This window comes from Blennius ocellaris (genome assembly GCF_963422515.1).
Source record: "Blennius ocellaris genome assembly, chromosome: 19".
NCBI classification, from domain to species: Eukaryota; Metazoa; Chordata; class Actinopteri; order Blenniiformes; family Blenniidae; genus Blennius; species Blennius ocellaris.
The window spans coordinates 19,394,088-19,416,314 of NC_137668.1; the positions used below are offsets into that span (position 1 = coordinate 19,394,088).

General features: G+C 45.0%; 1 protein-coding gene across 2 annotated transcripts in view; it reads right to left on the reverse strand.

Moving 5' to 3' along the window:
• Positions 1-1,196: 1,196 nt before the first annotated feature.
• The window catches only part of gli3 (GLI family zinc finger 3), a 97,123-nt gene continuing 76,092 nt past the window's right edge, over positions 1,197-22,227 (reverse strand). For both annotated transcript variants that reach the window (XM_080515084.1, XM_080515083.1), the window contains exons 7-15: positions 19,221-19,422; positions 16,788-17,007; positions 15,546-15,659; positions 14,701-14,841; positions 7,479-7,628; positions 7,200-7,364; positions 6,828-7,112; positions 4,577-4,970; positions 1,197-3,640 (exon numbers count right to left, since the gene is read on the reverse strand). In XM_080515084.1, the coding sequence (XP_080371210.1) occupies positions 1,260-3,640; positions 4,577-4,970; positions 6,828-7,112; positions 7,200-7,364; positions 7,479-7,628; positions 14,701-14,841; positions 15,546-15,659; positions 16,788-17,007; positions 19,221-19,422 (4,052 nt within the window). In that variant the 3' untranslated portion in view covers positions 1,197-1,259. The remainder of the gene's footprint in view (positions 3,641-4,576; positions 4,971-6,827; positions 7,113-7,199; positions 7,365-7,478; positions 7,629-14,700; positions 14,842-15,545; positions 15,660-16,787; positions 17,008-19,220; positions 19,423-22,227) is intronic.

Sequence of the window (22,227 nt, forward strand, 5' to 3'; positions counted from 1 at the left end):
GAAATAGTTTCTACTTCTTCAGAACAACCAAACACTGTCAATGCACAGCTACAAAAAGGACAAAAAGTACCAAAGAACAATAAAACAGTTTTGTACCTCATCGCTCGGATGCCACAATGAATAAAAGGTAAACTACTCAACAATTCTGTGTGCAGTCACTTCCGACTGCAAGGCAATGCTAACACTGTTGACCAAGTCACTGCAATACTTGATGGCAGCACACATTCTGAATTTAAGAGCTTTGGAGAAAAACAATACAAATGATTTCCTATGAAATAAAACACACATCACTGTGTACTTCTCTTGTGCTGTGGACCAGTTGGTCATTAAGACAGTTTAAAACCATAAGTACTCAGATCAATTCTTATAAGTTTACATAAAGCACCAAATCATGGACCAAATATCTTTTTTTTTTACACCAACAACCGTGCAATCCAACGTCAAATATCAGACCACAAACAGAATATAAAAACACTGTTATGTACAAGTGTGAGTACCTTACCAGTCTAACTAAATCAAGAGATATCAAGTAGATGACAGTGATGGTGCCTGAAGATTTGAATGCCTGGTCCTTTTCTTTATTTATTGGACTTGGTAGTGTCTTAATAAAAAGATTAAAAAAAAAAAAAAAAAAAATACCACTTGGTAAAAGATGGAAGAAGCACTGAAACATTTACAGCTTCACAAAAGTAACATACAAACAAAACAACAGCAAATGTAAATATACAATTAAAACTAATGGTGTATATAAAATTGTTTTTTTTTTTGTTTTTGTTTTTTAAATTATGAAACCAATGACAAGAACTGAGAACAGTTTTGTACCTGTGGGAGTTACTTTTTACATGGACTAGTCTTGTACTCATATAGACAGTGTTCAATGTTGATTACATGCATTTAGTTCTTTACAACAGGGTTTACAGCAATAACAGTGACAATACATAGAATACTGATTCAATAAAATGAGCTTTAGCTCACCACCACATCGTTGTACAAAGAGACGGGCTTCCAAAAATAGCCTTCATTCCCGAAAAGGAATATAACTATATTTACATAATTTTTGACTCATCCCATTTCTGTGCAGGATGATTTTTTTTTTTTCTTTACAAAATAAACGGGTTTGGCTCGCACTGAATTTTTCAAGGAGACACTTAGTGTTTCGACAAGAGAGTTTTCATAATTGACACATGACACCTGAGTTTTTCTCTTCCTTTTTTTAAATTTCATTTAACCAAACAGAGGAGAAAGCAGAAAGAGGGCCGCTACTGCATGATAGCCAAGAATTTACTCTCCTCGGCGAGCGTGGTGAGGAGGGAACTCATGTCTCCGATGGCCATGTTGTTGACGCCAGGAGCCACGCTGTGAAAGGTAGCGGATGCTCGCGGGGTGGTGAGACGCGACGAGGTCCTGGACAGACCCTGAAAGATGGAGGGACTCAACACCCCTGACACCAGGCTGCCCTGGTCATAGCCATCCTCCAGCATTACGCCAAAGTCCAGAGTCACCCCTTCATCCAGTACCCCCGTCACGTTGCCCTCCATGGTGCTGGTCACCTGATCTGCACCGGGGGAAAGAAGAGCCACTGAGTTCCCGCTGTTGTTGCCGCCACCTTGCACCTGAGACTCCACCATGGAGTCCAGCAAGCATTGATCCTCCAGAGCAGGAAATGAGGAGGCCTTCCTATCTGCTGGTTCATAGGACATACAATCACTAAAACCTTGCTCAAGATATCCATGGTCTGTTCCCTCTAGTTTCAGCCCAGACACCTGATTTGCGAGGGAACAGTGGTCTCCGTTCCTCTGCAGCTGTTGCTGCTGATTGGGGCAAGCTTGGACTTCCCCGGCGCTCTCAGAACTGAGGTACTGCTGGGCTCGGACCAAGTTCCTGTAACCATTGACTGGTGGGCGAGGAGTGTGAGCAAGTCGACTGTGATGAAGAGGTGTTCCCTGGGAGAGGCTGGGGAGGCTGTCCATGGCCGCCCGACACAGGGTTGGGTTATTACTAATCTGGCACGAGGCGCCGCTGTTGTGATTCTGCTGAAAGTGGCTCTGTTTCTGAGGTCCATTCGAGACATGTTGCTTGAAACTCTGGGGAAGAGGCCCGTCGATTATCTGCGAAAAGTTAGGCCTGCTGAAGGTGTTGTGACTGGGGGCTCTCATCTCCATGCAGGAATTGTTGGATGGTTCTAACTTGACCCCGAGGTTGACACAACATGCACTCTGAGACTGATTATCATGGGCACAACTACTTTGGAAGTCAACGGACATTTGCTGCTGGACCACCATGTTCCCAAACCTTCCAAAAGGTGCAGACGCGGGGCCTTGCTCTGTAGTAGACCACCGGCCACACTGTAAGAGATGGTTCTGCTCCCTCTGGGGCGACCGTTCAGCACTCCCAGAGCTCACTTCATTCCACTGGATGGGAAGCTTATTGGGACTCTTCCGGTCTTCCACTTGATGCAGCTGGATATTTTGGGAGCCGGGGAAGGCCATATTAAACTCTGAGGTGTGGATTTGATTGACTTCCTCCAAAGGTAGGTGGGAGGTGTCCCTTTGGTTAAGAACTATTTGGTCCTCATTGTGCATATAGGGGCCACTCTCCACCTCGGAGTGGAGATACTGCACCAGGTCGTCGGGCAGCATGTCTTCATCCCCAAGCAACAGGCCAGCCACCCCGTCATCCTCCATGGCCAGGGCTTCTAAGGCCGCGTGCTCGGCTATGCTGGGAGTGTATGGTGAGTGCTGCAGGCCTCTCTGGAGGTTGCCCTCTGAGCGCGTGTAATTTTGGAGGCTGAAATTGCGAGATTCGGGTGAAGAATGATGTGCCAGGGGTGGAAGAGGGTGGAGGTTATTAAGGCTGTTGAAACGTTGCACCGGGGGCAAACCGCAAATATCGGGAGCCTGCGTCCGCACGGGATCACTGGCCCTCCTGTTCCCATTCAGTGGTCCCTCGCCGGGGTAGAGAACCCTTCTCCTGTAACCCGCATGCCCCATATACCCGCTGCTGTACCCGTTGCTGCCTTCACTGTAGCGGGGTGGCCTGACGAGCGGTGGCAAACAGTTATTGCTGCCACCGTCATCCATCATGGTCATCCGAGTCTTCAAGCTCATGCGCTCCATATTAGGTAGCGGCGTGGGAGGGGGGCCGCCAGTTGCTGCGGCATACTTGGCTTTAAGGTGGTAGTGCTGTGCTGGGGTTAAATTGAGCATCCCTCGTGATCCTCCTCCTCCTCCTCCTCCGCCCATACCAACTCCTCCCAGACTTCCACAACCACCACCTGAGAGCATCCCTCCACCACCTCCGACCCCTCCTCCGTAGTGACTGGCCTCACTGGACCGGCGGGAGGCATCAGTCGAGATAGGGTCGTAGGAGTCCGTGGAGCTGAGGTTATGGAGGCGGCGGTGGTGGGAAGCCGCCGTCATCCCCTCGTTCTGGGAGGCTTGGCTGGAGCGTCGACTGGAGAAGCAAGGGGAGATGCCCGAGGAGCGTCGGCTGCTGCTCAGGTAGGCTGAACTGGTGGCGCTCCCACTGCTATCTCGACGGTCGCGGAGCAAGTTGAGCACCGTCAGCTCTGTGCTGCTCAGCTCAGCATGAGCAGGTGGCTGAGGAACAGATACTCCCCATTGCCTGCCCAGACAGGATCCTGGAGAGGTAGGAGGTATAGAGAAAATTCATCAAAAAAAGGTCTTGCATGAATTAGGAGAGCAAGAAAAACATAAAATTAGTTATTTCAATGTTGCTTTTGCAAGGGGTACCAGTAAAATCAGGTGTAGGAGTTTTGATCTTTTTTAATTCAATGGTAAATGTGTCTTAGATTATTTTACTGTGCAACAAAATGCTTATTAGGGATCTGCAGAAGCAGAAGTGAAAGGCAAAATCACTTTGCACTCGAGTCTGAAGAAAATGCTAAGATGCACACAAATTAAACAAACCTTCAGAAACGGCACAGCGTAGGTCTAAATGGATTTTAATCGAGGTGAAACTAAGTGAATGTCATTTCTCCACTGATGTGGCAGAAACATCAAAAACCAGGATTTTCAACACATTTGTTATGCTTTCATGTCAGCAGAGCGGTGTGCAGAACCCAAGTCAGTGGATATTACCAAAATAAAACAAAAAAAAACAAAACAGGGATTGTAATAAAAAAAAATGAGGAAATTAGTTTAAACCCTGCATTTTTCAGGAGGCCATGTGTCTACTGAATAGATTATTCCCACTGGATGAAAGACAAGGTTAGCATAAGTGTGGAGAGAATGCTCAAACAGATGTCAACGTGGACAACTGGCAGTTCTTGGCCATGAAACATGATATTACATGCTATTGTCTCTGATGTGATAAATGGCTTGATATGGTCTTGATACAATTTTCCAGCAGAACATTGAATTTCAAGCATTTGTTGTGCCTGAATCCTTTAGCTGGACAGGATGGAGTCATAGCTTTCTTGTCATCTGTTTGTGCTTGCTGTGCAAATAGTGTGTAGAGTTGGTTTAAGTGATAAAACACTTGTGTGAACTCAACCAATGTTCTTCAATGAATTTTGGACTTAAATTTAAGTATAAAAAAAAATGATATCCCTTACCCTTCCCCAGGATGCTGGGCGCTGCAGGACCTTTTGGGGGTGGTGTTGGGGACAGGGGCCCCAGCCTGGGCAGCGCTCCATTCACCTGTTTCAACCTCTCCATCTTGATGTGCTCCATCCAGCGCAGTGGGCGGCCAATGCTTCGCCTCGCCTGCAGAGTCAGCATGGCTGCGGTGGCTGTGGAGACCGTGGAGTCCATGATGGGGGCGTGGTCACCCTCGCACTCCTCCTCCACCTCCTCTTCATTTTCCTCTTTCTCCCCGTCCTCCTCCAACCCCTCCCCTGGCGAGCGTCCGGCGCTCACAGCAAGCTGGACTCCACTGCTGGGATAGGTGCTGATGGGGGACTGGTCACTGCTGCATGTAGACTGACCGCCAGGGCTTGGCTGAGACGTCTGGCAGGCACACGGCAGGTGACAAAAGGAGAGGGAGAGAAAATATTTGGCAAACGGAGGGAAGAAAGGAAACAGATAAACAAGTTTACAGGGGGTCACATGCGTTAAGATATAGACCGTTACACAGCACAGACAATGACGCAATGCAATGCAAAGGATGTATTCACTGTAATGAAAATAATGATGAACAGACATGAATCAGAAATATAATTTCAATCACGCCACCATATAGCAATTAAACGTAACAAAGAAGACAAGAACATTTGTTTAATGGTCTACTGCTGGAAATCTGATTGACTTCCTGCATTTGTAGGATGAGCAACTGAGCTGAGTTTGTGGGTTGCAAAAAATATCAACATCTTCTCTGCTCATGCCAAGCAGATCATCTTGTGATTGTTCAGTGGATTGGGTGGTTGTAGTTCGAGAAAAAAACAAGATACTGCAAATGGAATATTCCTTTCAGAATCTGTATTATTTTAAAAAGAACTAAACAGGCTTCCCCATGGTGAACATAGATATGTCCGTTCACCAAGAAGCATTGCAACAATAAACAAATAATGTCCCCCAACTACAAGTTCTCCAACGTTTTGTGTGACGTAATTATGGCTTTTAGCACTTTTGACTGTTGCAGAACAAGTTCCTCCTTCTGTGCCCCTGCCCAAAAGCTTCAGAGGGCAAATAATATGTTTGGAATTGTTTGTTACTACAGAGACAAATACGATTTTTCCCTCTTGTTCGTCTAGCTATTACTCAATTATATTGTTTACAGAATTTTTGAAACTATGTGGCACTGAGGAATAATGAAATGACTTTTTTTGGCACTAAAGTATCAATCGTGTTGGAAGGCTCTTCATTCCGTTTACCAGCGGATGAACTTGGCTGCGCTGTACAGCCCCGGGCAGCTTTGGGCATGTTTACAGTGCCCTTGCAGTTCTGCTCAAATGTGCTGTAGCTATGGACCACTAGATATCACAGTGCTGCACAACGAAATGAAAACAGTAATACTCGCGAGGGATGAGAGATGCTGACAGAGGGAACAGATATGTGGCACATTTTTGGGGTGAAAGTGTTGAGCAGTTGTGATGTGATGATCAGGAAAAATGTCCAAAGGATTGGAAAACAATGAGAAAAGAACAATGACATTTTTTTTTACAAATGCAAAGAGACACCTAGCTCACCTGATTACCCACTGTCCTTAGTAAGAGAAGAAGAGAAATGCCGAAGCATAGAATAGAGGAAAAGATGGACTCGTTAGAAGGTTTAGGTTAAATGCACTTGTCCCCTTTATGGGCCACTCATTGAAATGCTTGGAAATTGAAAATCTCTAGCCTCTGGGTTAAACTGAAACATAGTTCAATTATTTTTTTAATGTTGGAAGAACATTAATATTGTATGCCATTTAAAGATAAAACAATCTGTTAAAAAGTGTAAAAATGACCAAAACCACACATCATTCACACTAGAGTTCTGTAAAGGATTTTGCAGCTAACTTTTGACATGCTATACACAACTGAGTGCTAATGTCAATCATTACAGATATTTTTTTCCATTTGAAAGGATACTGATCAGATGTCCCAATAATGTTTTTTATGTGTGCAGTTCATATATAGAAATACATGTCTGAATTCCTCCCCCACCCAATTTTTACAAGGTAAATTCAAGTGCACTGGCTGAGTAAGATTCTGGTCCTGCACTTCAAGGTACAGAATGTGGCCTGACCATAAAGAGTTAAACAATAATTCCTACAGAAGCCTGGACTATATGCATCCAAAGGTCAAGGTTAATACGAATGATATAGCAGGAGCTCTCTGAAACACATAAACAAGAAATCAAACATGACCTGGATTTAAGTCTTACCATAGGCTTCTCTGTCTTGATGGACTTGACCTGAAGACATTCATCCTGTTTTGAGGTAGCATGGTTGTACTCCCTTTGGTCCGCGTACCCACCCAGGGGCACTTGCCCCGGGGACCGCCCCTGACCATTACCCCCAGGCTCCCGGGGCGGGGGACGCGGGTAATCCCCCCGCTGCTTCTTGGTGACGTGTGCCTCCGGCCCGTGTACCGTCTTGACGTGCTTCCGCAAGGAACTGGGGTCTGTGTAACGTTTGGTGCAGCCGGGGATTTTACACACATATGGTTTCTAAAAGAGAAGAGAAACTGGTTATAGCAAAAAAAAAGAAAAAAAAGACAAATCTGCAGGGAAGCGGCCATGTGAAGGAGTCAGTACCTCGTTTGAGTGTGTGCGATTCTGATGTTTTGCCCGGTCCGAGGCATTGGAAAAGGCCTTATTGCAGCCCTCGTGCTCACACACATATGGTTTCTCTCCCGTATGGGAGCGCAAATGGGTCTTCAGGTTTTCCAGACGGGAGTAGGCCTTGGTGCAGCCCTCAAACTGAAGAAACAGAAATGGAGGATCTGTCATACATCCTTCACCTTCAAACCACATCGCTGGATCTTCGCCTGCAAAATAAATGTAGTCAACAAGCACCAATGTGAGCATCCTTACTGTGCACTTGTGTGGTTTCTCCCCTGTGTGCCTGCGCATGTGGACCACCAGCATGTACTGTGCCTTGAAGGGCTTCTGCTCTCGAGAGCATTCCTCCCACCGACACACAAACTCCTTCTTCTCTCCATGGATATGGTCATTGTTGATGTGCTGGAAAAGGAGATGAGAGAATTTCAAAAAACCGGAGCTGCATCATTATAATATGTTTATCCTGTTCCTGTACACGAGAATGAAGTACGGTCGATGTGCATCGTGATTTTTGCTTTAAACCGATTCCTTGTTTAGCTGGAGGGAGTTTTTGCTCTGCAGCAGCACAGGAGGCGAATTAAACATTCTCTTTCTTGTTTTTCATTTCTTTTCATATCCTTCTTTCTCTATTTAATTTTCCCATTTATCTCAGCACGTTCCATTCCTTCCTTCCTCTAAAGCCTTTTGCTCCATCGCTCTGTGGAGATCTGCACAAAGGCGGGCGAAGAATGGCAGACTTGTGAGTCTCGGTGTCCGATCTGAACAGGATTTTCAAATAAAACCGTCACTTCGCATCACGTCGGGCCCCATGCCCCTTTATGACAAGTGCTGACAGTTGTGCTGCTGTGGCAACTTTCAATCCCGGGCTTCGGCGGACGGGAGGCAGGGGGAGAGGTGAGGAAAGAGGGCAAAAAAAAAATTCGAAGGAAAAGTCAAGGCTTCTGAAATGCGACGGCTTTACAACTCCAGCCAAGCGTTATATCAGTGAGCACAACCTTCCTCTTGCTCTGTCCCCTTTACGCCGGCTAACCGTCCGGTAAAATGGGGCAAGTGGTAGATGTTACAGAGGGAAGCAAGCAGAGAGGGGGGAAAAAAAATATGTAGACGTCCACCCTCTGGGGATGAAGTCAACATCTGGCTCAATTTTAGAGACAACAGTGTGTGGTGGCCTCTGAAGTGCCTTTCTGAGGGCAATTTAACTCCAGAGAGACCGACAATATCCCGACTGAAAGAAACCAGTATTATTACTTTCCTCAAGAGCAGAAAAGGGTCTTTTTACCTTCAGGGGGAGAATCAAGAGTGACGGTTAGAAGGAAGGGAGATAAATAGAGTTCACTTTGAATGCTCATAAATGTCTGGGGATTTCGACGCTTTGTGAAGAGCATTCATTCCAAAGATGGTTGAGCTACAAAAGATGCAACACCAAAGCAAATAAAGCTGTAAGGGTCAGTTTTAGCCCAGAGGCAAGAGCACTGTCCTGACAATGTCATCTTTGTACCTCCGTCGCAGCCTGCCCACTGGCCAGATCATGACCCCGAGAGCCACGGCGACCGCGCTGCGCTTGATCATTTCCCCAAGACATCTTGACCTGCAAGCCCCTTGCTTTGTCAGAAAACTAAAGGAGTATCGACAAATGACTCAGCACAGTAACTGCCGAGCGCAGGAGCGAAGGCAACGAGGAAAATTGACAATAATAGATCAGCAGAGAACCTCCATTATTCTTGCGTGACATTTTTTTAATTCTAAACTGACAAAACAAGACTAATTCTGGGGGAAATGATTGGGGATTGGATGACCATAGACACCGGTGAACCCCCCCCCCCCCCCACCAAGATTGATCTCCTCCACAGCTTGGTCCGAGGTTCAGGAAGCCTGACCCGTCTCTCTCATTTTCCTCCTCCCTGTGAGGGAATCCCTGTAGCAAGCGATCGGTCTGTTGTGACCAGCGTTCAATATCCCGCTGGCTGAGAGCGATGGGCGAGCGCCGCGGTGTTGGATCGCGCTGGTGGCTGGCAAGACACAACGCACACGCTCGCTCACGCACACACAGATGGATACACATTCTCTGTTTGTACAAATGAAGGAGGTCGTTGACGGGTTTGATGCATGAGCCTCTGAGGTGACAGAATGGGGGACATGCAGCACCGAGGTGGGGCATGTGAGAAAGTGGGGGGGGGTTGCTGCGAAACCTAATGGCATGATCTAATGGCAATTCTTATTGAATCAATAATCTCCATGCTGAGCAGACAGGTCCCGTTGGCTGGTTAAATCGACAAACAGGTGCTGATAGCGGCAGCGCGGCAGGTTATTCATCTTCCCCCTGCCAGCTTATCGGCCAACAACTGTAAAAACGCCACTAAGATGGATTTAGGAGGGAGTCGCACGACAGGGAGCACGAGGGACACGGACACAGGGGACACTGAAGCCGCTTGTGACGTATGAGAGGGTGCGCGCTCGCAGACACAGGTGCTGTTTTCTAGCTTTATACACAAACAGCCATGAACATCTACAATGCTAAAAAAACCAACAACAAAAAAACACCCGAACGGTTTCTTCTCCCATGTGTGAAAGTAGTTTCTATACTTCAATGCCAGTAGTAATTCCCTCCAATCTCCACATGCATGACACAGTACACATAATTATATAATTTCTTTGAGTGTTCGCTCACATTTGCTCGCTTCAGTATCCATCTCCATGTCCCCTTATCAAGCCCTCTCTGGGACGTAGCCTTCATGCATTAGAATGTGAGTGTGCAAGAAAGGACGGCCTGTTTACAAGGCAATTTCACTAAGCTGTGGGACCTGCAACACCGTTTAGCTTTATCAAACATCGCCTAATAAATCATATGCTCTTTTGTGATGTCAGTTGCTGAAGTGCTTTGAATGGAAAAAAGAGAGATGAGCAGGGTGGTGGGGGGGTGCAAAATAGGCAAAATAAGGGAGGGAAGGAGTAACTAAAATGCGGGAAAGGGGTGGAGGGTGGGGGAAAGGCCGAGACAGAGTAAGTGAACGCAGGAGAGAGGATGAGAGTGAGCGAGCAGGGGGCAGGGAACTAGAATTGGCATGTGTAATTCAGCACAGTCTTTTCATCTTAGAGTAAGATACTCTAGACAGATAAGGGGGCCTAATCCTTCTCATGATCAAAAAAAATCTGCATTTTACCAATTAAAGGCCTGTGCCAGCAGCCAGAGAGGGGTGGGGGTGGTGGTGGTGGGGGCTTTATACTGCGCCTGCGTTTATCTCTCTTTAACACCGGGGAGGCACACACACACACACACACACACACACACACACACACACACACACACACACACACACACACACACACACACACACACACACACACACACCATGGCTCAACAAAGCTGCACACAGGGAGCTCTCCCAGCCCCCCCTGTAAGAACAAGGACATCACAGCACCACCTATGTTGAAGGACCTGGTACAGAGCGGTCCGTTCAAGGGGGAAGAAATTGCCCGTCGAGCTGCAACAACACACACGTAGACCACCGGCTACATAAAACACCTTCATAAAACATAATTTTTTTTTTTAAATCCTCATAAAATATGTCAATGTTCCAAAACTAGTCTGTATTCCATAATGTCTATAATAGGACAGATTGTAGATACTAAAGTTCAGAAGCCAAAAATAACTTAGCCACACAAGCCTTCAGGGGGTTTCTTTTTTTTTATATATATATATAAATATAACTGGACACAGGAGATTTTAAAACTTTCAATGGATATTCAATACATGAGAAAAGGCTTAAGAATTATTGCAGATGCAATGAACAAATTAAAGTCACAAATGGCGATTCCATCACCCCTCATTATCAGACCTTATTCATTTTTATACTGGATCTTATACAGATTGAGTGATTTTAAGACAATTAGCAGGCATCAGGTTTGAATATGGTTTTTTTTTTATGTAAGATTATGTTGGTTTTGTGTAAACCACATAAGCCTGTTGTAACCACATAAGCCTGAGACATAGCTATAATTAATCTATGAACCACCAAATTACTTCTAAAAGGTATGAACCATGTTCATCACTCGCCCTTCTACAACCACCTCTTATCCATAATGCGTTACCACATTAAAGATAATATGGCTTACATACACTTTTCTCATCATACAACCTCAGTGAAAAATGTACAGCTCCTTTGTAAATGACTCCACCATGTAGAATCTGTAATAGATCAATGGGAAAATAATAAAAAGGTTGTTGAATGAGGCCATATTAGGGAATTATGGGAGTGCTGGGCTGGCATCTCTGGCAACAAACTCCAATGAAAAGCGCCTACTTCAAGAGAGACATTAAAGAAGCCACCAGGCCTTATCTTTAAAAGTGCTCCCTCCGAGGGGAATGAGGGCAGGGAGGGGAAATGAAAGAGAAAAATGAGTGAGGGAGAGGTTTTTTTTACCCACAAAATGGGGAAGTGAAAGACTGACGAGTTGAGTGAAGAGGGAGATGGAGAGGTGTAGAGAGTCGAAATGTAATGAATGAAATAAATACAGCAAACTAAAATTGACACCCGCCTCGCTTTTGCTGACTGGGTAGGCCAGATAAAGTGAGCCAAATTGCGCAGATCTGATGTTTATCTTATCGGCGGCACCGAGAGCGCTTAAACGCAGATGATAAAGGAACGGCGAGGCGTGTCATGGTGAGAAACACGTTTGAGAGTGTAAAAATATGCATCAAGAGCGCGGCAGGAGAGCTTTTGAACAAGGTGGAAAGCGATGAGGGTGGTGTGAAGGCTTAATTCTAAAATTAGGCCAACCACAAAGCAATCGGTGAAGTTGTTGCTTTTGCCACTTCAAAAGGAGACCTTTTTATTTAATTTTTTTTCCCCCCGTGACACTAACTGTCAACACGGTGGCCGGATTTATGAGGACGAGTAGGGACGAATTCATGTTCAAACTTTTAAACCCTTGCTGTTAAAAGGGTTAAAACCAAAGGAAAAATGTTTTTCCATCATATTTTTTTTTTTCCCCCCAAAGCTATTTCAGAAGACAAGTACAGGGGGAAGGGACGCTCTATTGTTTGCTTGTATGGAAATCCCCCCCACACCCTGTCCCCAAACCCCTCCCAGTGTGTGAGGAGAGCCACTGTGGTCCAAATACTGTACTTATCCTATTACTGTGGGGGGTGGGGGTGCGGAGAGATAAGAGCATTTTCCCGTCCGCTCTACTGAATTAGAGGGCAGGGATTCTGTAGGCGAAGACTTTTATTGGCATCTCTCTGCATATCTGCATGTGCATAGAAAATGAGAAATGAAACGTAATATCGGAAAGTCAAGCGCCAGAGAAAGAAGAAGGAGAAGAAAAAAAAACAATTGCAAGACGAAGAAATGGAAAACTAATAAGGATTGTGCTGGTGCGTGTCTACATGGCAATCTGATAATACTAAGTACAGTTTGGCAAGGTTAAAGCCAGTCGGTGTATGTGGAGGAATGAGAGGCCGCTGCTTTGTTTGGATGGCCACCTGGTGTGACTACGGTAGGGGGAGGATGTGAGCAAGATTTCTCTCCATTTAAGAAGGCATCCTCAGACACACGCCCTCCTCTCCCACCTCCTCAGCTCATCCCGCCCTCTGAAACAGGGGCAAGAAGTTGTCAAGATGCTCAACCTTTGAGCTGAGCCCTTCAAACACGGGAGGCAGCCCATTCCGTGCTGAGGATATCAATTATAGATAGGGGTTACCACCGCAGCCGAGGATTGCAATGTCAAGACGGCAAATAGACAGCTGTGGAGGAGCTGAGGATCTTTCTATCAGATGTGGCGGTGATGTGTGTTTCGCGAGCGCATGTATGTGCGCTACCTTCGCCGCCCTTTATATTGGTGTAATTCTCTCACTTCCTCCACTTCAGTCTGCTGACAGACGGTCGAGTTGGGTTTCAGGGTGCAGCGGAGCTAATGGTGTCAGCGTAAGTAGCCGTAGCGGTGGTGGTAAAGGCGACCATAATGTCATTAATATTTAGCTTTGCAGTGAAGCCCCTGGCGTGGGATGATGAGCGCCGTCCATCTCCCGGGTTGTGTGAGGGTTCTGATAACGGACTGGAGGGGGTCCGGTCCAGCGTAGCGCACAAAGCTCACACCCTGACTCTGGGAAGGCTTTAACCCGCCAAATCAGTTTGCACCATTAAGCTGTTGGAGATGCGCTCCGCAGCTTTTGAGCCCATTACCACGTCCCCGGATCCAATCAGGAGGCCAGCAGCAGTCAGTGCCCGCAGCTCCGACTCCACTGAAGGCTGCCACTGTTGCCGCATGCAGGCAGAAGTTGGGGCCTGATAGGAGGCGCTGTCCAGACCGGCACAGCTGCTGTTTGTGTTGTTGAGTTCTACTTAACCTGACAACTATCCCAGCATACAAACAGACATACAGCAGAGTTTTTGGTGAGGGTTTTTTGAGCTGTGTCTTACAGTTGAACCAGAACTGGTGTGAGGTATGAACACTTCGCTGCTCCTAGAAACTGACGCAATGCTCGGCAACAAATTCTCAGTACAGATAATCAGTATCAATATTATCTATAGATATTATCGATATCTATAGATTCATGCATGGACTGGTGGAACCTCAGTGCTTTTGATTTCTAGAGATCTCGAGATAATCATTTTCTCCTGATGTCTGTGTTGTACTACTCCAGGGTCTGATAAGACAAAACTGCAAATAATTAAGAATTCCATCCTATTTGTTGTGACGTGGCCTCTGGTCTACTTCTGAGGAGCATTTGTGATTGTCTTCCATTGAAACTGGATCTCAGTTTGATAAGTTGGTGCGAGTTGAGGTCACAATGTCCACATATGAACACATTGAAGGTTGATATGGCCGTCACACAGTAGCATTGCTTTGACATTCATTTACCTTTTTCATTTTGATCTATTTGAAACCAGACTCCAACTAAATTAAAACACTGTAGCTCAACTAGAAAATGAGTGCAGGATTCCAGTTGGATTTAATGTTGTTGTTTAAAAAAAAAAAAAAAAAGAAACCTGTAATAATATAATCTTACTTTTAATTCATCTAAAATATCGACTGTGTTTTTTGTGACTTCTTTGTCCTCTGAGTGAAGTGATGTTAAGTGTTTTGTAACTTTTTACTACTATATAAACAGAGTTAATAATTCATTCATTCTTAAAGTGCAGGTTTTGAACAGTATATCTCTGTACTTGGAAAACAAATCAAGGCCAAACAATAGAATTGCGTTTTTCCCACAGTGCAATTGAAGGCAATGACTATTTATGTTAATTGTAAATGTGAGAAAAAAGTGCAAGATCACATTTACGTTGTATTTAATGTTGTGTGTATGGATAATTCAAGTAAAGACCGATCATAAGCAGCCTGTCAAGGCTCTGCCTCTGCATCCATGACTTTAGTTTTGTTTTACTGCTTAAACAGCCAAACACTTGACTTATATGGCAATTTCATACACAGTTGTAATTAAAAACAAGCACTTCTTCCTTTGCGCGACACTCACCTGTACGAGCTGTTCCTGAGTGTCAAACTCACGACAGCAGTTCTCCCAGTGACAGTTTGTCTCATAAACCACCTCTGGCTCCTGTTTGCTCTCATCCTTGTCCCCTTCCTCCTTCACCAGCGTCATCCCATCAGGATGATCCTGAAAAGCAAGAAAGCCAATTCAAGAAAAATGTGCTGCTTTTGACTTGTCAGTGTCAGCTCATGTTAACCTGCCATAAAATACTTTTTCCACACGAAAGAGGCAGTGAGAAGTTATTGGCTATAGGTCAAGACCACAATGCATGAGTGAATGTGACCTGGTGTGGCAGCGGGGGGGGGTTCAATGTGCAGAGCGGAAATGTAGCCCTGAAAGGCCCTCTCTGTGTTTGAGGGTTGTTATACGACAGGGCCGGGGCGAGTATTTGAGGAATCTAACCCCCTTTTCCTGCTGTAGGTTGCTCGATTAGCCGAGACATATTTCACTGTCACAGTTAGATGGCAAGAGTGCGGCTCGGGGAGCCGGTGTGGGCTAAAATACAGCCGAGCCCAGACTTTTTACTGCACACTGCTGGAACTGAATATCAACTCTCTTTCCGAATGAGAGAAACGGATTATTATCAAGTTTCTAACTTAACAGCCAGAAGCAGGCAAGAAAATACACTCCTTTGGTTTTTAATAGTTGCAGCCACTTTGGCGGGTGACCAGCGGTTTTATGGGCGCCTGATTGGAAAAGAAAAATAAATCTCAAAATACTTACAAGATTTAATATTCTGTAGGATGTGTCATTTATGGGCATTTCTGAGAGGTGTTAAAATAAACGCGAGCGGAAAATAGAAAGCTGTGGTTAACGTAGGCGAGCCTCACCTGAACGCTGACGGCGCCCGGGCTGGGCAGCTCCTCCTCCGGCTTCATCTTGGAGCGTTTGTGGTGCATCGGGTCGCCGGTGCTGCTCACCGCAGATTCACTTGTTGGTTTCGTCTGCGGAGAAAAGGAAATATGTGAGCATTTGCGACTTTTATTTCATTACTGCGAACGTCCAACGGCCTGGTTTTCACTACACTGATAATTACACTTCTATAATTCCCTGACATTTTTCTTTTTGTTTGATCCTTTATGAGGTTATTAAAAATGCATGTGATGCTTATAAGTCAATCAGTCATTTATTTAATCACACAAAAAAAATAACAACTGTGGTTGAACCATAATAATTCCTGTATCCAGTCTCAGATGAGAGCTTTAGTTCGACTAATGAAAAACTGTGCAATTCAGTGTCTCCCATTAGCTTTGCTAATCATTGCAATTAAAACCAACTCATTAACCAATTCAACCAGTGGATGACCCAAATTTAGCCCTGGCTTAAATCAGCCAATAGGGGAGTTTACATTTTTTTTTTTTTTTTATAACAAAGCAAGCTGGCTAAAATTACAAGATTTGGGATGAGTTTAAATGAACGAAAACTGGAAACAAAGCTTTGTTGGTTGTGATGTTTGTTTTTTTCTTTCCAGTTGTCTGAAGATTTTTGCAGCATGTAAAACATTTGGCCAATCTATGATATTCAGCTGTGGCCCCAAAGCAATATTCTGTGTGTGCAGAGAAAAAGGAAAAGGCAATTTTGGCATTTCCAATTTGAGCAAGGTCCTCATTTGTGATAACATAACATTGAAGGCATGAGAAACAGCAGGAGGGGGACAACCAATAAACTGTGAATATTTTCTTCAAATAAGGGCCCGCACATAAAGCAACGGTAGAATAAGTAGAGAAAAAGCCCCATCGGATCCATCCATCCATGTCAACATCCCATCTCTAGATCCTTGTTCCTTCTCTTGTGATTAATGGAGTCAGCAGTGGGATTCTATGCTAACAAGCCCCTTGTTGTTTGCTGCAGGCACGTTCGGGGGCCGGCGGCTCGGCAGGCTACAAAACACGAGACAACACAAGTTGGAGGAAAAGTCCCAGGAGAGACGAGCGAGGAGGGTGGGTCCTGCCTGTACCACACTCCTCCGCTGCGTCTCGCTCCTCCGAGGCTGGCTTGAGCCGCCGCTATCTATTACCCAGCGATGATGAATCGCAGAGAAAGCTGGCCGCCGCCGCCGCCGCCGATCTCACCTGTGAGGAGTCGTTGGAAATGACGGAGCGCTCGCTGGCGCTGAGACCAGACGGGGGGATGCCCGGCACGGGTCGCTGGGTGGCAAAGGCCGGCGTCGGGTGGATGAGGGGAGGGCTGTGGCCAAAGGCGGAGCCCACTAACCCGGGCTGGCGGCCCATCAACTGCTGGTGCACATGCAGAGCCACCGGGGTCGGAGGGTAGGCGAAGCTCAGAGCTGGGCTGAAATATTGAAAGAGGAGAAGTTACAAGATGAAAAAAAAAAGATCTGAAAAAAAAAAACAACTAAAACACGACTTCACCAAACAAATAAATAAATAAATACAAAATTACAGCTGCAAAAGGCAATGAGACAAAAAGGGGGAAAGATAGTAGGTAAATGGATTGTTCTGGATAGCTGCGCAACCCTGAGGACAATCTGACAGGAGGCGGTGTGGTAATGCTGGAGCTACGTACTGTCTGCAAATCCCTGCCGACGTTCAGCTTGTTAACACAGTGAATTATCACGAGTTCTGTGTAAGGCAGTATGTCATTTCTCCACTGGGCAAATGAGACACGTGATAAATAATCTGCAGTGTGTCTTATAGCCATATAAATAGGGCTCAACTATTTTACCGAGTCGCTTCTGGTGTAAGTTTATTAACCCGCAAACCTGAGCTAAAGTTTGTTGATCGTAAAAAAAAAAAAAAAAAGCCACTGAGCATCCTCGGGGGAGCGGTTTGTACAACCACTGGTGAACCACCGGATAAACACAGATCTGTGTGGCTCAACGGCAGCAAGCCTCCATTCATCCTGAGCGCTGACGCTTTGCTCTCGCTGCGACCCATATGTCTGCTGATCTTATTACGAGCCGAGTGGAAATCAATGGGCCGAGACACATTTGGGGGCCCATCCGCTTGTCATATCACTCATCAGTCTGTTGGCTCTGGCTATTTGGGCCCTGTCACTTGGACAGTGGCTAAGTGTGCAGCATGATTGATCAGACTCTTCCTACAGATTGCTGATCAATGGCTGTGGGTGGGGCAATGGATCTTCCTATTCCCCCCCCCCCTTCTCCGTCTCGACTCCTTTTCTTTTGCTTCCCCTCTGCTTTAGCCTCCCCAACCTGGGTGTGATGAATGTGATTTTTCCCATGAGGAGTTAGCGGATGACTGACACAAGCCGCCGGGGGAGGCAAGCTGACTGGCTGGCTGGGGAGCTCATCACCCACATGGGGGTTTGACGTGGATGATGCACGCACATATTCACACCAACCACACTTCCTTTCACACTTTTTTGTTGCACACATTGATCTGGCGGAACGCCGCAGTGTCCTGAAGGAGATGCATAGGTTTATCAAAGTGGTGGATGAAATATGCCAATCGATATTATAAAACCATCTACAACGTCTCTCTCTTTCGGGAGATGCTGCGCTTTGACTCCATATTGGCACATGCAAGTTCCCAAATGACCACCTTGAAGGAAACACACTCACACGAAGCCCGGGATGCAATCGTTATATAGCGATCAGCAGACTTGTGTTTTTGCAAAGCAGGTAAGTGACATGGCAGTTTGCCTACTTATCCTTACAGATTTGACCATGTTTTCATGTTACTGCCACAAATAACAACGATGACCTTTGATTTCATCCAAATTTTCCAAAACGTTTATCATCACATTCATGTTTCTCCAAAATGATTTGCAACGTCCCAGGCACCTGATTGGGTAAGGGGGCCAATCACACAATTTTTCGAGAGCGTATTCAACCAGATTGAGTTTTGTTCGTTGTAATTCAATGTTAATTCATTGAAAGTCAGAAGACTCTGTACCTGTGTAAATAGTGGCTATCTGTGGATTATATGTCGACCCTGAAGTTATTGCAATCAATTGTCATAATCAATTGTGGGAAAATATTGTTGCATTTTTTGTGATCAAACATAGTTCTCACCACTTTTTAATTTGCAAAATTGAGACACAGTAGGAATCGAACCCTTTCATTAACTTGATTAGTGTAGAGCTCCATAACCAAGATGATGACAGCGTCCTGTGTTGAGACGTCAAGTTTCTGACTGCTTGGACCAAAATTCAGTGGACGGTCAGTCAAAGTAAACCATCACTTGCATTGCACAATTTTCTATTACTCAAATCGCTTTACTCCGTCAGTCACATTCATCCATTCACACGCACTTTGACACATGGACAGAGTGAGATAGAGGATAAAATCGCCCACATCGGGGGTGGAAGAAGAGCTTTTTTACTAAATGATTCACAGTGGGTCTGTGCATGAGTAAAGACACGCAATTATATAATTTGAGAGACATCGCAAGACAGAAAAAAAATTGTATTTCATTGTAAACTAGATAGAGGCACAATAGGAGCTCGTCAAAGTATAATGCAATAATAAAAAATAACGCCGGCTATTTAAAGACATGTTCAGAATAAGTTCTTTCTGCTACCTAATGGTTCCAGCGGAGAGGTGACCGTAGGAGCCGCTGGTGGAGGAGCTGGAGCGAGAGTTGTTCAGCATGGTGACGAGGGAGTTGGGCGAGTTGCGGATCATAGTCTGTAAGTCAAAGCTGTGCTCCGACAGGGGCGAGATGGGCAGCGGACGCTTCCTGCTGGGCCGTGATGGGAGCCTCGGGCTTGGGAAGCGGGAGTCTGTGAGACGAGGAGAGAAAAAGAGACCGTGAATGAGTACAGAAAGTGACCGCTGTATAAGTGACAGGGCAAAATGTCTTGTGAAACTGTAAGTGAATCCTTTTCTGTTGCATTTTTTTTTTTTTTTTTTGGTAGGGGGAGAAAAGCACGAGTGATTCACTGACAAACAATCACAAAAACTGCAATTTGTAATTTTTGGAGCTTTTCTGTTTGACATTATCCAAAGTCAAAACTTAATCTAACCCTGACAAATGACATTTTTGTCAATCACCACACAAAGGACTCATCTGAATGAGTGTTCAGCTGTCACTTGATGCACTGCTTGCATTTCATCCATGAGAAAACATGTCTTTTATGTTGGAGAAATGCTCCGACTGTGTATGGTAATATTTAATCAAGTCCAATTTGACTCGTTATTCAAATGCAATCAGTGTTGACTGGAAATACCAAAAAAGGGGGTTTGAAAAGGTAAAAGACGGAAACGGCACAACCATTCTCTCTGCACATACAATGAGCCACGGGTAGAGATTAAAACATGACTTTTGTTGTCTTTTCACATGGAGATGTCACAAACAAGACAGAGAAAAAAACGGGGGGGAACTGAGGGAGGAGAGAAAAAGCACCGAGGGGATGTCGTGCTTTGTGCGTGAACTGACACAATGACTTTGTGACTCAAGACTTGGAAATAAAACATTTTGAGTAATTTCATAAAGCTAAACAAAACCAGCTTACACAGCCCCGATAACCCCCCGCCCCCCATTCTCCTCCTCCTCCTCCTCCTCCACCATATTTACTTCCCCCACAATCCATCCATCTCGCAAACGTAAAAATGCTCCATCTCTCGTTTGACACATCCAACGATTACAGCGCGCTCCATTCACATGGTAATCACAGCATGCGGATGTGAATGCGTCTGCGTGGATACTGTGGCGGTGGCGGTGGCGGCGGCAGCGGTGTTCTGGCACAAGGAGGCCCGAGTTTCATCTGTGAGGCTGTATGGAGAGCAACGCCGTCTGTGCATTGTATGAAACAGCTCCTATTTTTCAATGGGAAGAAGTGCCGGGGCAGACACGAACATCGAGAGCCTTTAACCAACACATTCAGATGTGTTGGACATGTCTTATCTTTCAGCTCAATTTACAATATTTAATCCTGCAAAAAAAAAACCCCCACAGTGCTTCATCCTCCTGATTTGAACCAGCATAAACCTCCAAAACTTGACATGTTAACGCTTTTATTGCTATCCTGTCGCCCATTGAACAGGATTAGAATGTGAAAGCAATCAGAAAGCAGAGAAATAAAACTTTGCATCCATATACGAGACATCACAATGGACGCCAAGATTTCCCTAATACAATTGTCCAATTACAGACAAGATGCAAATTTTTTGAAGATGGCATTATCGTGGAAAAAGCACTCACTCATTGCACATTTCCTGACAACTCTACAACCATGAAATCGAAATAAATCCAGGCGCCAGAGTCATCAGAGGGTTAAACAAGCAGGATCCTCGCGAGTGAAGCAGCCTCCACTTGAGGTGAATTAGGGAATGGGGGGGGGGATTACTAAGGAGCAAGGTTGGTTTCTCAGCACTGCAAAACCTCATGGGAGTGGTGTTTATTAATGCACAGCCCCAATGATAAATCGGCCGAGCGGGCGAGACAGAGAGAGGAGCGTCCAGGATCGTAGCGGCACTGTCCCTCTAATTCCCTCTTGATTTATGGACGGGACGGCTGGTTACCCGCCGCGCCATTAATTCATCGTGGCCAGGGGAGGGCTCAGACAGGCCGGACTGACGGCAGTGGAAATAAAAGTTGTCTCGCAAAACTGGGGTTGAGCCCTCAGCAGACGCACCTGGGGGGGCACCGGGGGGGACGGACTGAGAGAGAACTGACTGCTCAAAGTTGGTAACAGATAAAGTCGAGTGAAAAATAGCCACATTCATGTAATTGTATGTATACTCATTAAGATCATGTGCTAATAAACAGAAATAATTGTGGTCCTAAAAACAGTGCAAGAGGTATATTTTTACTTAAAGTTCTCCTGTTTGGTCAGCATAGGCAATATATTAAGAATGAATAAACATATTACAATATAGTGGAACACAGCTGATGTTTATTTAAGCACAATAAAACTCCAAAGAAACCATATTTGATATTATTAAAACTATATTCACGATGAAGTTTTCCATTATTTGTTAAGATTTTAGCTTATATTACAGATATTAAAGAACGACACATATTAACATATAGATTAATAAAGACATCAGCTTGAAGTGACATTTTGAAATGTTATTTACATTTGTTAAATGCTTGTTAATGACAAAAATCAGGATCAAAACCACATAATGAATAGCTGTAATCATCAGTTTGTATAAAACAGTGCAGGACACTTAAATGTAACAAAACAGATGTCTGTGTGTCAGTAAAAACAACTATTAGGAAAAATAGCTGGAAGATAAAGATTAGCTAATAAAGACTAGAAATAAAGACTTGAAGTCATTGTGATCTATGAGAGCTACAGTGCTAATTAGGCAGTGCGAACGTAGACAATGGCCCATTAAAGCACAAATACGCAGGACGGGCTCATTGTTTCATTAGCAGAGCTCTCGCTGAAGGTAATTACACTGATCTGAAATGGACCAAAATAGCAGCAGTAGCATGGTAGCCCAGATTATCAGTGAAAGCCTCTTGATAGACTCTGTGGCTCTTTGTATCATTTTTTTTTCTTGTGAAATCCACCAAAGCTTTAAAGTGTTAATTTTTGCCGGTGTTGGAACACACGATGTCGAAACATGATGAGTGA